General features: G+C 40.6%; 1 protein-coding gene across 2 annotated transcripts in view; it reads right to left on the bottom strand.

Annotated features, from left to right (window-relative positions):
- LOC100564784 (ADAMTS-like protein 2) overlaps positions 1 to 16,304 on the bottom strand; it is a 63,248-nt gene that overhangs the window by 6,827 nt on the left and 40,117 nt on the right. Inside the window, exons 12-16 of one of the 2 annotated variants that reach the window (XM_062977746.1) lie at positions 14,896 to 15,022; positions 11,261 to 11,474; positions 7,698 to 7,853; positions 7,123 to 7,293; positions 2,256 to 2,432 (exon numbers count right to left, since the gene is read on the bottom strand). In XM_062977746.1, coding sequence (XP_062833816.1) covers positions 2,256 to 2,432; positions 7,123 to 7,293; positions 7,698 to 7,853; positions 11,261 to 11,474; positions 14,896 to 15,022 — 845 coding nt within the window. The remainder of the gene's footprint in view (positions 1 to 2,255; positions 2,433 to 7,122; positions 7,294 to 7,697; positions 7,854 to 11,260; positions 11,475 to 14,895; positions 15,023 to 16,304) is intronic. The other variant, XM_062977745.1, reaches the window with a different exon arrangement.

Below are 16,304 nucleotides of genomic sequence, written 5' to 3'. Positions count from 1 at the left end.
GCCATTTTTGTAGTCAATGTTTCCAATATATCGTGATATTTTGGTGCTAAATTCGTAAATACAGTAATTACAATATAACATTACTGTGTATTGAACTACTTTTTCTGTCAAATTTGTTGTATAACATGAAGTTTTGGTGCTTAATTTGTAAAATCATAACCTAATTTGATGTGTAATAGACTTTTCCTTAATCCCTCCTTATTATCCAACATATTCGCTCATCCAACATTCTGCCGGCCCGTTTATGTTGGATAAGTGAGACTCTACTGTACATATATCTTTCTGTTTAATTGCTATTTTAAAAAAATTAAAAATTAAATAAATTAAAGAATGGGAAGAAATCTGGATGAGGAAACTGAAGTATACATATGCATCAGATTTAAAAGAAAATTATTTGAAAATACTCCACCGCCGGTACATGACTCCAGCAAAATTGGGAAGAATGTACCAGAACCTGGACAATAAATGTTGGAAATGCAAGGCAAGTGAAGGTACATTCTTCCATTTATGGTTGTCATGTAAAAAAAAAATCAGATTATTGGAAAAATATCCACACTGAGTGTCAAAAAATACTTTAAAAAGCCTTTCCAATGAAACCAGAATACTACCTTTTGGGTATGTTTGATTTAGGACTACAGTAGAGTCTCACTTATCCAACATTCGCTTATCCAACATTCTGGATTATCCAACGCATTTTTGTAGTCAATGTTTTCAATACATCGCGATATTTTGGTGCTAAATCCGTAAATACAGAAATTACTACATAGCATTACTGCCTATTGAACTACTTTTTCTGTCAAATTTGTTGTATAACATGATGTTTTGGTGCTTCATTTGTAAAATCATAACCTAATTTGATGTTTAATAGGCTTTTCCTTAATCCCTCCTTATTATCCAACATATTCGCTTATCCAACATTCTGCTGGCCTGTTTATGTTGGATAAGTGAGACTCTACTGTATTTGCAGATCGAAATTTGGACAAACTATTTACTTTTCTGACAACAGCAGCGAGAATAGTCTTTGCTAGAAGTTGGAAGCTGGATACTACTCCTGAAATGAAAGACTGGATTATCAAAATTATGGATATAAAAGACATGGATAAGTTAACATTTTTATTAAAAGAAAATAACGGCAGTGGATTGAAAAAGACAGATTGGTCATTTTTAGAAAACTATCTAAAGAAATATTAAGGACACAAGTGGGAAAGAATTTATACTTAGCTTTTATAATGACAGTGTGAAGATGCTATTTTACAGGAGGAGTAAGAGCAGAAGTCACCGAATACCCTTTTCTTAATTGTTTTTTTTCTTTTTTTCTCTCTCTTTTATTGTCCTTCCTAATTTTCTATACATTTATTGTTCCCCCACTTATATGTATATAAAATCTCCTTCTTCATATATTTTTTTTTGTTTTTTCCTACTTTTCTATATTTTACATTGTTCCCCCACTTTCAATGTATTAAATAATTCTTTTTGCTTAATAAAAATTTTATATATATATATATATATATATATATATATATATATATACACTAACTGTGCCTGGCCACGCGTTGCTGTGGCAAAGTATGGTGGTATGGGAAATAAAGTATTGAGGTATTGGTGGTAGTTAAGGGTAAAGGTTTTACCTTACATTAAGTCCATTATAAATGGGTTATATAGCTGTGTGGGCCTTGAGTCTACACTGCCATATAATCCAGTTAAAATCAGATAATCTGTATTTTATAGGCAGTGTGGAAGAGGCCTAAGTGAGGCCTAACTCTGCCTGTCCCCTGGGCTGAGTGGGTTGCTAGGAGACCAAGTGGGCAGAGCTTAGCCTTCTAACTGGCAGCAATTGGATAAAAACAATTCTTCCTCTCCCTCTAATTAGGACTTTATTTTTGTTTTCTTTTTGTTGTATGAACGTAGAGGCATGGATGATGGGTTGTGCTGCCAAGTTTAGTGTTTCTGGGATGTGTAGTTTTGTTGTTTTGTCCTAGGCCGAAATTTCATTACCCTCTCTCTCTCTCTCTCTCTCTCTCTCTCTCTCTCTCTCTCTCTCTCTCTCTCTCTCTATATATATATATATATATATATATATATATATATATATATATAAATTTACAGGGCGCTGAGTAATATTTTTTCTGGAATGGGGGCGGTAGGCCAAATACGTTTGGGAACCACTGATTTATATACATCCACTCATTCCTTCAATTCTTACTTCAAGCTCCCACTGTTACCAATGCCCCCCACCCACGTGCCCCATCCCTTACCTGTGACCAAGAGGTTGAAAACCATGTTGAACAGGGTCTCTTGAAGCAGGATGCCTGCATGTCTGGTTTTGGGAAAGCATCACAGTGCTCCTCAGCATATTCTCTGTAAAGGCCATTTTCGAGCCCCACACACAAAACCGTTCTCCTCTTGACACCACGTCCACACGTGGCATTGCACTGAAATAGTGAATGTGAGAGGCCATGCATCCATTAGTATTAAAAAGCTGCTGGGTTTTGTTTTGATCTGCAAATCCAGTTGATATTAGCAATGACTAGGTGTGATTTAAGCTGATGCAAAGGTTGAGCTAAACATAAAAAACTGTCTTCCTTTTAAACAAAAAAAAATGGCAATTAGTTGTTATTATTGCTATGTGCTTCAATATTTATTCAGAGGAGATTTATCATTACCTTTCTCTAACAATGAGAGTGTTGCTTAGGTTTCCACAGTTGAGTGAGGATTTGAACCTTTGTTTCCCAAAGTCCTGATCCAACACATAACTCTCTATTACAAGTACAGTAGAGTCTCACTTATCCAACACTCGCTTATCCAACATTCTGGATTATCCAACACATTTTTGTAGTCAATGTTTTCAATATATCATGATATTTTGGTGCTAAATTCATAAATACAGTAATTACTACATAGCATTACTGCGTATTGAACTACTTTTTCTGCCAAATTTGTTGTCTAACATGATGTTTTGGTGCTTCATTTGTAAAATCATAACCTAATTTGATGTTCAATAGGCTTTTCCTTAATGCCTCCTTATTATCCAACATATTCGCTTATCCAACATTCTGCCAGCCCATTTATGTTGGATAAGTGAGACTCTACTGTATTAAAGTTATTGTTGATACCATATTGTTTTTTGTTGACTCTCCTTTTCCACTTACAGTGCTAATTTACTGTTTTTCTTTGAAATATGGTAAATATTCAAAAACATTTAACCTACTGATGCCTCAATTAATGTAATTTTATTAGTATCTATTTTTACTTTTGAAATGTACCAGTAGCTGCTGCATTTCCCACCCTCGACATATACTCAAGTCAATAAGTTTTCCCAGTTTTTGTGGTAAAATTAGGTGCCTTGGCTTATATTCGGGTCGGCTTATACTCGAGTATATATGGTAACTACCTTTTATCTTTTACTGGAGCCCCGGTGGTGAAGTGCGTTAAAGCACTGAGCTGGAGACCGAAAGGTCCCAGGTTCAAACCCCGGGAGCGGAGTGAGCGGCCAATGTTAGCTCCAGCTCCTGCCAACCTAGCAGTTCGAAAACATGCCAATGTGAGTAGATCAATAGGTACTGCTCCGGCAGGAAGGTAACGGAGCTCCATGCAGTCATGCCGGCCACATGACCTTGGAGGTGTCTACGGACAACGCCGGCTCTTCGGCTTAGAAATGGAAATGAGCACCAACCCCCAGAGTCAGACATGACTGGACTTAACGTCAGGGGAAACCTTTACCTTTTATTACTTTTTATTAATTTGGGATTACTCTTTCCCTCTTTCCATTATGCCCAGGATATGAGCTGTCTGGTTTTGTCATTACATTATTAATATTTCTGATCCACTTACAGAGCTGGAGGTTCTTTATTTCCTTCATTTAAATTTCAAGTTTATGTCTCTTATTTTTTCCGACAGAAAGCAAAACCATGCAAGTTAACTCAATAAATATTAAATGAACAGCAGCCTGTCTTACAAGGCCAATGCAAGAGGTCCTGCTGTTTTTCCAAGTTCCAGAAGCTGATGTTTAGTCTGGCTACCTTATGGGAGGAAAGGGCAGGGGCTAAGCATCAGTTGATTCCAGAAGATTGGTGGAGACAAAATTCATGGTCTTTCACACAATTATTTCCTTGCTATATGTCAACTCACAAAAAGAAGTTGGCAAAGCCCAGAACACGGGTGGATATAGTATAAACTGTACCCTTCTCTAGAGATGACCTGATTGCCCTGAGGCCACCATTAATTTTCCTCACTCTTTCCTGCCAATCCCATGCCCTTCCCATTTCATATCACTCTTCTCCTGCTGCTCTTTCCTTTTTGCAATGAGGAAAGGCAATCTGTATTAAGATTAGGGTGAACGAAGAGCTGAAAGAAGACTTTCCAGCTCTTTTAGGAAGGAAAAAGGAATCCTGTGGGATATACATATGTGCAAGCATATATTATTATTAATTATTATTAGTGATATTTCTATCCTGCCTTTCTCTACCCTGAAGGGGACTCAAGGCGGCTTTACATAAAAGGCAGCCATTTGATCCCTTGACAATAATACAATTAAAAGACATTTTAAAAAAAATCATAGAATTCAAATAAAACAATTAAAACATTTAAAATCATAGTCACAATTAATCACATGATCCACGGCGCTCCATGCAGTCATGCCGGCCACATGACCTTTGAGGTGTCTACGGACAACGCCGGCTCTTCGGCTTAGAAATGGAGATGAACACCAACCCCGAGTCAGACATGACTGGACTTAACATCAGGGGAAACCTTTACCTCTGCAAGCATCAACCAGGCCATTCCTATAGTCATAACATATCGATCCATATCTGTTTATTGCACAGATTCTCTAAAAGCTTGGTCACAGAGCCATGTTTTTACTTACGTTATATGCCTTAATCCAGTATTACACATGGCCTTCAGGCTCAAAAGGCAAGATGATGGGTTAGCAGAGAAAAGCCCTATATGACCAACTGACAAACCAGACTTATTTCTTGTTGTTTATTCATTCAGTCAACTCTTCGTGATGTCATGGACCAGCCCACGCCAGAGCTCCCTGTTGGCCATCGTCATCCCCAGCTCCTTCAAGGTCAAGCCAGTCACTTCAAGGATACCATCCATCCATCTTGCCCTTGGTTGCCCCCTCTTACTTTTTCCTTCCATTTTCCCCAGCATCAAAATCTTCTCCAAGCTTTCCTGTCTTCTCATTATGTGGCCAAATTACTTCATCTTTGCCTCTAATATCATTCCCTCCAGTGAGCAGCCGGACATTATTTCCCAGAGGATGGACTGGTTGGATCTTCTTGAGGTCCAAGGCACTCTCAGAATTTTCCTCCAACACCGCAGTTCAAATGCGTCTATCTTCCTTCGTTCAGCCTTCCTTATGGTCCAGCTCTCACATCCATAGGTTACTACGGGGAATACAATTGCTTTCACTATGCGAACCTTTGTTGCCAGTGTGATATATCTACTTTTCACTATTTTGTCGAGGTTGGCCAGTGTTCTCCTCCCAAGAAGTAAACATCTTCTGATTTCCTGGCTGCAGTTTGCGTCTGCAGTAATCTTCGTGCCTAGAAATACAAGATCTGTCACTGCCTCCATGTTTTCTCCCTCTATTTGCCAATTATCAATCAGTATGGTTGATTTTTTTTGGTGTTTAACTTCAACCCAGCTTTTGCACTTTTTTATTTCACCTTGGTTATAAGGCTCCTCAGCTCCTCCTCGCTTTGATGGCTGAAAGTAGTATCATTTGCATATCTAAGGTTGTTAATGCTTCTTCCAGCAATTTTAACTCCAGCCATGGATTTATCAAGCCCGCATACCACATGATGTGTTCCGCATACAAGCTGAATAGGTAAGGTGAGAGTGTACAGCCCTGCCATACTCTTTTCCCAATCTTGAACCAGTATGTTGTTCCATGGTCTGGTCTTACTAATAGTAGCATTCTTATAGAATCAAAAGTGATTAAACCTGAGGTCCCTTCCAGACAAGCCCTTTATCCCAGGATCTGATCTCAGGTTTTCTGCTTCAAACTGGATTAAATGAGTCCTCACAGCCAGATCATCAGATCTTGGGATAAAGGGCCTGTCTGGAAGGGCCCTGAGTGACTAACCATTGCATTATTATCCTCTAACCTTCTTCAATAAGCCAAAATCTGGCCATGCTGGTCCCTCAGTGTCGCACTTCAGGCTAGTTTCACCTTGCTTTATACACCAGGCTGCACAAAGGTTGAAGTCTTTTGTAGTTTATTAGGAAATAGAAAATAAACCGTTCTTAAAAAGCAAAAGTAAAGTTCCAAAAGATTGTTGCAAAACAAGGGTTCAAAGAATAATCCAAGAAATCATAAGGAATAAACAAGCATGACAAAGTCCCATGAAGATGAACACACAAAGGCTGCAAGATAATCCAGGAGAACGAGAGCTTGCTTCTTGCCTGGAGTGAGAAGTTGCTTTGACAAAGGTTTGTCTCCCAACACCCTGTTTTAATATACTTTTCATAGCATGAAAGCATTTCTTTGGCCTCTGACCTCCTTCTTGTTTGCTATTCTAACACTCCTGCAAACCCTGAATTCCAAACGGCCAGCTCGATCCAAAGATTCCGTTTCGTCAAGACCAGCCAGCTCGTTAACACCCATCTGCTTGCTATCAGACTGAGAACTATCCTTTTCTGAGTCAATTTGCACCTGGCTAGTTTCAGTATCATCAACACCATTCCCTGCTGTGGGAAAGCCTCCCTGTTCCTCATCTTCTAGAGCAGGGACACTCTGAACCTGAATTCCACAATTCCCATCAGAGTCATCTTGAACCTGAATCCCATAATCCCCATCAGAGTCACTCTGAGGTTCCAGCTGAGTCACAGCACTCCGCTTGTCTGCTGCTATAAGGGCATACAGGATTGAGATCCTGAATTTCTGATTTGAGACGTTTGGATCACAGGTGCACAGAACTGATTAATCAGATTCACCAAGAAACACACTCATCTGTAGAAGTCAAAACCTTTGAGTCTCCTAGCTGTCTTGAGTCTCCTTTGTGGAGAGAACAAGTAAGGTATAAATAAACATAATAACATAATAAACATCATCATCATAATTTTGGCTAAGAGAATTCCTAAGTAAATTAATGTCATGACCCAATGCAGACTCACCTGATCCCACTCCTGCTCAACCCAATGTGCAGGGCAGTTCTTATCTCCACAGGGATAAATTGCCAGAGGCTTGGTCTTGGGGTTGCACTGGGAATCTGAGATTACTTTTCCCTCCAGATTGCGGCATGTGACAAAGCGGCTCATCCGTCCCTCACCGCACAAGCCTGAGCACTTGGAGAAACAAAAAGGCCTTTCAAAGCAACAGTCTGGAAGGTTTCATCTACCATTTGGAACATTTGTACAAGTTTGGCACATTTATGTTGCATTTTTATTCTATGCAGCTGTATGAAATATGGACTGGATGCAAAATTTGGCTTCTCCAAAAGTTTTGGTCACTTAAAAAAAAAAGAGATGTCATGAAAGTAAAATAACATCTGAAAATACAGGCAGTGCTAACCTTTTTAGGACTAGAAACAATTGCCATATTAAAAAGATCACTTCGCTGGGCATGCAGTGTCTGATAGTGCCCACACCACAAACCTGTAACCTTCCTATATATGCTTAATCCTATCTTCTTACTGTGGCAGGAGTGAAGAGAAGGGAGTAAAAAAACAAAACAATCTATGTTGACTCACCGATCCCCAGTCTGAGACAGTCCAGTGCCTGTCACAGGGAGGCCCAGAGCATTCCCTCTGGCTGATAGGTCTCACAGAGTCATTGCACAGGTTTGCTTCTACGGAGCAGCGCACTTCCCTCTTCATTGTACCAGGACCACCACACCGAGCAGAACACTGTAAAGAATCATATATTTTTACCAGATAGACCTCTTTCTGTGTTTAAGTGGTGAAAACGGGCAAGAATAGACACTCCCCCTGCCCAAATCTGGGTCAATGTATACACAGGATAATGTAATAATAATAATAATAATAATAATAATAATAATAATAATAATAATAATAATACTTCTTTATTTCTAGACCACCCTCTCACCCCAGGAGGACTCAGGGCAGTTTACATACACATAAAAAGACATTCAATACCATAATTAAATCACACAATATCAAAAGATGAAAAATTATCATTAACAAACTTATTACAATAAGAAATTTCAGATTAAAGTAATAATACATTTTTAAAAACATAGTTATACCAATAAGACATGATTGCACGAAGTATGTGCCCTGAACAATTAAAATGACCAAACTGCAGAAGGTGCCAAGCATTAATTGTAATTCAAAATAGACCATAGCAGCCATAAAGTGCAGGTTGTGCTAGTCCTCCTCCTCTCTGTATGCTAAGGTGCATAGGTTTGTTTTCAGACGTTTTTGGAAGGAGAAGAGGGTAGGGGCCATTTTTATTTCTTTAGGGAGGGAGTTCCAGAGGTGGGGCGTGATCACGGAGAAGGCCCCGCCTCTCGTTCCCACCAACCGCACTTGTGACGGAGGTGGGATTGAGAGGAGGACTGTCGCACCTCAGGTTAGCTTCACCTTGCTAAATACACCAGGCTGCACACAGGTTGAAGTCTTTTGGAGTTTATTAGATAATAGAAAGTAAATAGTTCTTTAAAAGCAAAAGTAAAGTTCCAAAAGATTGTTACAAGACAAGGCTTTAGAGAATAATCCAAGAAATCATAGGAATAAACAAAGTCCCATTAGAGCATGACCAAGTCCCATGAACATAAATACACAAAGGCTGCAAGATAATCCAGGAAAACAAGAGCTTGCTTCTTGGCTTCAGCAGAAGTTGCTTTGACAAAGATTTGTCTCCCAACACACTGTTTCAATGCCCTTTGCAAAACATGAAAGCATTTCTTTGGCCTCTGACCTTCTTATTTGCTATTCTCACACTCCTTCGAATGCTGAATTCCAAACAGTCAGCTTGATCTAGAGATTCTGTTCCATCAAGACCAACCTGCTCATTAGCGTCTGCCTGCTTGCTATGATAACTGTCCTCCTTTTCTGAGTCAATTTGCACCTGGCTAGTTTCAGTACCATCAACATCATTCCCTACTGTGGGAAAAACTCTCGGTTCCTCATCTTATACAACAGAGACACTCTGAACCTGAATTCCATAATGCCCATCAGAGTCATTTTGAACCTGAATCCCATAATCCCCATCAGAGTCACTCTGAGGTTCCAGCTGAGTCACAACAAGGGCCTCCTCTGCTCATTGAAGTGTGTGAGGTGGTCTATATAGGGAGATGCAGTTGGACAAATAGCCTGGACCTGAGCCGTTTAAGGCTTTACAGGTAATAACCAGCACTTTGTATTTAGCTCAGAAACGGAACGGCAGTCAGTGGAATAGAGCTCCAGTTAGTAACCTGGCTGCCGATCTCAGAACTAGGTGTAGCTTCCGAACTATCTTCAAAGGCAGCCCCATGTAGAGAGCATTACAGCAGTCTAAGTGAGATATGATTAAGGCATGGGCTACTGGTGACTAAGGACATTTTGAAAGTGTACAGTGGCATCATGAGAAGAGTGAGGGAGGAGACACCAAAATGACTGCTGAAATGAATCTCTCAAACAATGTGGGACATATGGTGTGAAGCGGAAGGGCCTCCTTCTGTACCACAATCCCCGCATTGTTGTGTCTTTTCACCTGGGCCGCTAAAATGAAGAGGGAACGGTGGCCTCTCCTTCTCCAGAGATTTTTCAAACAGAGGTTGGATGGCAATCTCTCTGAGGTCCCATCTACACTGTTTTATTGTGTTTTCCTGGGTGGCAGGAGGTTGGCCTGCATGGCCCTTGTTGTTTCTTCCAACCGTATGCATCTATAAGTAAGCAGGCACGTCACGCCAACCCTTGTCAGGACCACCTTCAATCTGGAAATCAATGCCCTCATTGCAAAAGAGCATGCAGATGAAGAATAGGTCTCTGCAGACCCACTGCCAAGACCCTACACTTGGAAGGCCACGAGGAATCACCTATGATGATGATGATGATGATGATGATGATGATGATGAATTTAGCAATTGGAAGACCATTCTCCTTTGCCCAAGGCACTTCTTATCTCGATTGTTGCTGCTGCCGCCAAGGAGGCCCTGTGCTTGTGCTCCTGTTCTGGTTCCTTCTCTAGTGGTGCTGTGCTCCTCTCCTCTGGATCCCAGTGACTCTGTATGACTGCTCTGGAGACTCTGCTGCTACAGAATACTGCCAACACCACCAGTCCTTGGCCACGGTGTTGTTTCTGTTGACTGGAGCCAGGAAAGAGTATCACTGCCAGAGCTGGATAAGGAGCCAGAACAGGAGTACAAGACATTGGGCGTGAGGAAGAGGGGAGATGGCTTCATTGGGACACCTCTAGTGGGAGAGAAGGAATGTCCTCCATCCCCTGCTCTCTGTCACTCATCCCATCACAAAACAGTGTCACTGTTTTCCTCTGCCTTTCAGAGTTATTTAATATTCCTGAGATGATTCATGCAAGCAATTCAGGATTGCCATGTATTCTTGTCATGAAGCAGAATAAGGTGACTAAGACACCTTACAAATGGTCACTGGAAAAGCAAACATTTTTAATTATCATAAGAACAACTGATAATCATAATTTTGCAGAGTGCCATAAAGTGCATGTGCCTCTTCTCATCAGTCTTCAGTGCCTTACATGATGAATCACTGACACTCTGAGGTCCCGATCCTATTGATAGGTCATAGAATCATAAATTATAGAGTCGGAAAATATTACAAAGGCCATCCAGTCCAACCTCCTGCCATACAGGAAAAGCACAATCAAAACACCCCCGTCAAGCTGGTCAAACTGGAGGAGGTTATAAATGTATGAACTAAATAAATAAATAAGGAGCCCCGGTGGCGAAGTGCATTAAAGCACTGAGCTGGAGACCGAAAGGTCCCAGGTTAAAACCCTGCGAGTGGCCGCTATTAACTCCAGCTCCTGCCAACCTAGCAGTTCGAAAACATGCCAACGTGAGTAGATCAATAGGTACCGCTCCGGCAGGAAGGTAATGGCGCTCCATGCAGTCATGCCGGCCACATGACCTTGGTCGTGTCTACGGACAACGCCGGCTCTTCGGCTTAGAAATGGAGATGAGCACCAACCCCCAGAGTCAGACATGACTGGACTTAACGTCAGGGGAAAATCTTTGCCTCTTTTACTAAATAAATAAATACCATTCCCCATTACACACACACACACCTCTGTTGTTGACCATTCTTTTGTTTAATCCTAACAAAGAAGCACATACCTCAGACCACTCTGACAGCTCCCACTGTGGACCACAAGGTTTATTTCTGCATTGCTTCCTTTCCATGGGTCTGGTTAGTTCAATTGACTCACACATGTCATCATAAACAGAGCTATCAAATCCTGGAGCCAGCATCTTCCAACAACGCACAGTTCGGTACTGAAAGCCTTCGCTGCAAGTCCTGGAACACTCACTCCATCGGCTGGTCTCCCACCTTCACACAAGACCCAAAAGAAAAGAGAGACTTCTGTTTAGTTGAGGGCATTTGGAAGAACAGTGGAGCCAAAATATCTCACTGGCTTACTAAGAGAGGAGGAATCGTCCATTCAACTACATGAGACAGCTGCAGGGGCGGGGGAGTTGCTCAATCCATATGATAAACTTAAAACAATAGTTACTTACTCAGAGTGCTTTTCTTTATTATCTAGTCACCCCCAATTTGCTGGACTTCAAGGCTAAGATGCTAGAGAGCACAACATACTGTAAAACTTGTATATGCAGAACTACACTATATATTTCATTTCAACATGATCTCCTCCAGCTCACAACTGAACCAATGCATTCCATGACTGGTCTAAAAAGAGATGGTGGGGAACTGGATAAGAGTCTGGCTATGTCCCCATGTGTCCCCATAACCAAATGCAAAATTATTACATCATATGCTTAGGTCAACAGATGTAATCAGAATCCTTCTGCATCTGGCTACAGAGGCATAGCAAGATACTTAACTGACCTTCCTTCTCTTCACCAGTCAAGAAATACTCAGGAGGGGCTCCGACAGCTGTATGGTTTATTAGAGTGCGGAAGTGGGGCTTTGTGAATGGTGGAAAAGAATACCAACCTCTACAACAACCAAAAAGAGACATATGCAAGCTTGAGGTGGATCAACAGGAAGATAGCGCAACTCTGCAACTACCATCAGGACTAGCCAGGAAAGCCAATGAAGTAATGGTAGATGTGGATCAGGGTAGATGTGACTATACAGTAGTGTCTTGGTTATCCAACATAAATGGGCCGGCAGAACGATGGATAAGCGAAAATGTTGGATAATAAGGATTAAGGAAAAGCCTATTAAATTACGTTATGATTTTACAAATTAAGCACCAAAACATAATGTTTTACAACAAGTCTGCCACTTGTTTGGAAGTGTGGCTGCACATGTGTTGTTGTTGGGTGTGTTGGCCCATTGAGTGTTGTTGCCTAGAGAAACAGCTGTGGATCTGGGTGGGAGGCAGACTGCTTTGGATAATACAGAATGTTGGATGAGTGAAGGTTGGATAAGCGAGACTCTACTACATTTGTGCATTAATAATAATAATAATAATAACTTTTTTTGTACCCCACCTCCATCTCCCCGAAGGGACTCAGGATGGCTTACATGGTGCCAAACTTGAACGAGACAGTTTAAAATGTGAACAGAATAAAACAATAACATCATAACAATATATAAAAAGGCATCAACCAGCAACCAAAATTGTCATGGGTGGATGGACTAGTGCAACCATGTGCAAAGGATGGCTAATAAGTAAAATGCATAGGTCATATGGCAGCAATGAGGATAAGAGCAATAATAAAGTGTGAGGACAGATTTTTGGTCGCATCTCTGGGGCTAGCTATTTAAAGGGTTGCATTATCAAGAAAGGGCTTTTTAGTTGCACATATATGTTTGCTTTGACTCAAAAGAAGACAAAGAAAGGAATCTCACATATAACTAAGTTGCACCTGTCCTACTGTGTTTTCTAAGCAATTATGCCCAGTTTTGCCTTCAAAAACTGGAGACCCCAACTTGACTAATAAAAAATAAGTACATTTTGATACAAGTACAACCCAAGATTCTTCAGAAAGTTCAAACATAAGAAGTATGAACTGGCAAAAAATATTCTTCTGAAACTGATCAATTGCAAGAAGAATATGTTTCAGAGCTTCCAGGCATTGGTTTAGTGGGTGAGTTCATACTTGCCAATGTAAAAATGTTTCCTGGTCCAAATGACACTGAACAGCCAAAGAAAAATCAAATGCAACAAAGGTTAATATTTTTTCCCAGTATCAAAATGCTTGTGTGTTAAATCATGACGGCATTTCAAGTCAGAAGAGTAAAATTAAATTTCTAATGGGAATATAGAGTAAAACGAAAAATATGGTATATTGCTTCACTTGTTAAGAGAGAAAAAGTAGAATAATAATAATAACAAATTATTAATTGATTGAAGTCAAAAATCAGAAACTCCTCAAAGCACAGTAAACAAAAACCCAGTACAAGAAAACCGCACTACAAACTAGAGCTGACAGTTGGCACAACAAAACATTGCATGGAAAGTTCCTTGACAAAATTGAAGGAAAAGCTGATAAGGAGAAGACCTGGCTATGGCTCTGAAGAAGGAGACAGAAGGTCTGATCCTTGCAGCCCAGGAGCAAGCCATCAGAACAAATGCAATTAAGCCAAGATCAAAAAATCAGCTGATGACCCAAAATGCAGACTGCAACGAAACCGACGAAACCATTGATCATATCCTCAGCTGCTGTAAGAGAATCACACAGACAGACCACAAACAGAGGCACAACTATGTGGCCCAAATGATTCATTGGAACTTATGCCTCAAGTACCACCTCCCAGCAGTAAAGAACTGGTGGGATCACAAACCTGCAAAGGTTTTGTAAAATGAGCACGCAAAGATACTGTGGGACTTCCGAATCCAGATTGACAAAGTTCTGGAACACAACACACCAGACATCACAGTTGTGGGGAAAAAAAGGTTTGGATCATTGATGTTGCCATTGACGAAAAACAACAGGAAAAACTCAGCCGCTATCAGGACCTCAAGATTGAACTTCAAAGACTCTGGCAGAAACCAGTGCAGGTGGTCCCGGTGGTGATGGGCACACTGGGTGCCGTGCCAAAAGATCTCATCCAGCATTTGGAAACAATAGACATTGACAAAATTACGATCTGTCAACTGCAAAAGGCCACCCTACTGGGATCTGCACACATCATCCGAAATACATCACACAGTCCTAAACGCTTGGGAAGTGTTCGACTTGTGATTTTGTGATATGAAATCCAGCATATCTATCTTGTTTGCTGTGTCATATAATAAAATAATAATAACAGTGATACCAACAACCACCACAACAATCCACTTGTCATTTCACAGAAAGGTTCAACTAGCAGGGGAAATGCATGTAAAAGGTACTATAAATGGGGAAACAAACTGACTAAGGATTCAGGATGGAAACTGAATGACAAAAGTGCACAGTAGCATCATAAGTCAAGTCAAATATTCTATTACATGTGACTTACAGCCATTATAAACGGAAGCCGAGGAAGCAGTAAAAAAAATCAGAGTGCTCTGTTTGTCTAATTTATACATCAAGGAAATATTTATGAAGCAACTCCACTATAACTGGAACCCTGTTTTTCTTTTGTTTTGTAATTTACTGCAGTTGGAATGTGGTTAATTAACACTGACTCTACAAACATCAAACAGTATAATAAATACTTAAATAAACATCGTCATCAAAATTTATCTGAGAAAATATGCTTAGGATGCGAAGGCTCATATGAATACAGCATTATTCATCTTTCTCTCTCTCTCACACACACACACACATTTCTGGAGATGGTTTGTTCCACTCACCTAGGCTGGCAGTCTCTGCCAGCACAGAACTCATGAGTGGGTTCAGGACGAGTCAGTGCATCACAATATGTTTCCTCCACTTCCACTCCATCATAGCGGACACACATGGCATAGGAAGTGCTGATCCCTGGGTGGGCATGAAACATGGCTCTTTTCAGTCAAGATTTGTTACATGATCATTCACAGTCCTAATGGACAAGGCAATTCACTGACAGGCATTCATCTCCCAAAAGCCGTGGAATCAGACCCACAGGGAATACCCATTTCCTCTCCCCATGCTGCTGGGTCTCACTGGAGGAAGCAGGTAAGCATTTCTTCCACAAGAGAATGATAATATTGTTCCCACACTTCTGTAAAGGCAAGACATCTTTCCAGAAGTGTAAGTGACCTGATCTTCTGGAAAGACCAGAAATATGGAAGTAGAAGTCACTACACTTCCTTTTTCTCTGCTTCCTTGGAAATCTTGAAGTGTGTCTGGGGAGCCAGGCTACACACATAGTTATAGCTGGGGAATGCATCAAGAATACATCCTGGAGAAATGCATTATTAACATTAATAATTCATAAAATTATTATAATTTGATTTGAGTATGGTTATGTGCACAGCAACAGTTTAAGTGCTCCTGAGTAAGTGGGGGAACATGCTTACACGTCCACTTACATACATAAGCAAACCAGAATAAAGATCCTATGACACGGATATATAAGTAGTCTAGAATGGGGGAGAAAGCATAGTTTGGATGGGTTGCTTTGAATTTTTTTGGCTGTATGGGCATGTTCCAGTACCACTGGAACATGGCCATACAGCCTGAAAAACTGTTAATGTGGGATTTGTGTATTGATAGTGTTTAAATGCAATTTGTGTCTTGTCTGTATTGCTTGCTGATTGCATCAGTTCAGTTCAGTTCTGAGTTGAGTCGAGTGCCGTCTGCCTAGAGTGAGAGTCCTGTGTTCGTCTTTTGTCTGCAAGCCTGTTTGTCTTGATTATTACTGAAGTCAGTAAAACTTTGTATATAGTTTTACCAACGTCTCTGATGTCTCTTCGTTCTGCGTTCCACTGATTCCATCAAACTACTGCTGCGCTGCAAATTACTCTGACAAAAACTCACTGCAACCCAGTGATTCCGGTCATGAAACGTTTTTGACAATACATAATGTGTATGCTTTGTATGTATGAGAGGTGCTATGTTGAATCCCAAGCACTTCTCTATAGGTTCATCTACATTGTAGAACTGATGCAGTTTACTTTCAACCCACCTTGACTACTGTGGTTAAGGCTACAGAATCATGGGTGCTATACGTTTACAAGGCCTTCATCCTTCTTTGCCAAAAAGTGCTGGTAGCTCACCAAACTACAACTCATGAGATTCTAGAGCACTTGAGCTATGTCAGTTACAGTAGAGTCTCACT

The sequence above is a fragment of the Anolis carolinensis genome, chromosome 4, assembly GCF_035594765.1.
Source record: "Anolis carolinensis isolate JA03-04 chromosome 4, rAnoCar3.1.pri, whole genome shotgun sequence".
NCBI lineage: Eukaryota > Metazoa > Chordata > Lepidosauria > Squamata > Dactyloidae > Anolis > Anolis carolinensis.
Note: the sequence above shows the minus strand (reverse complement) of the source record. Positions and strands in the feature narration are given on the sequence as shown.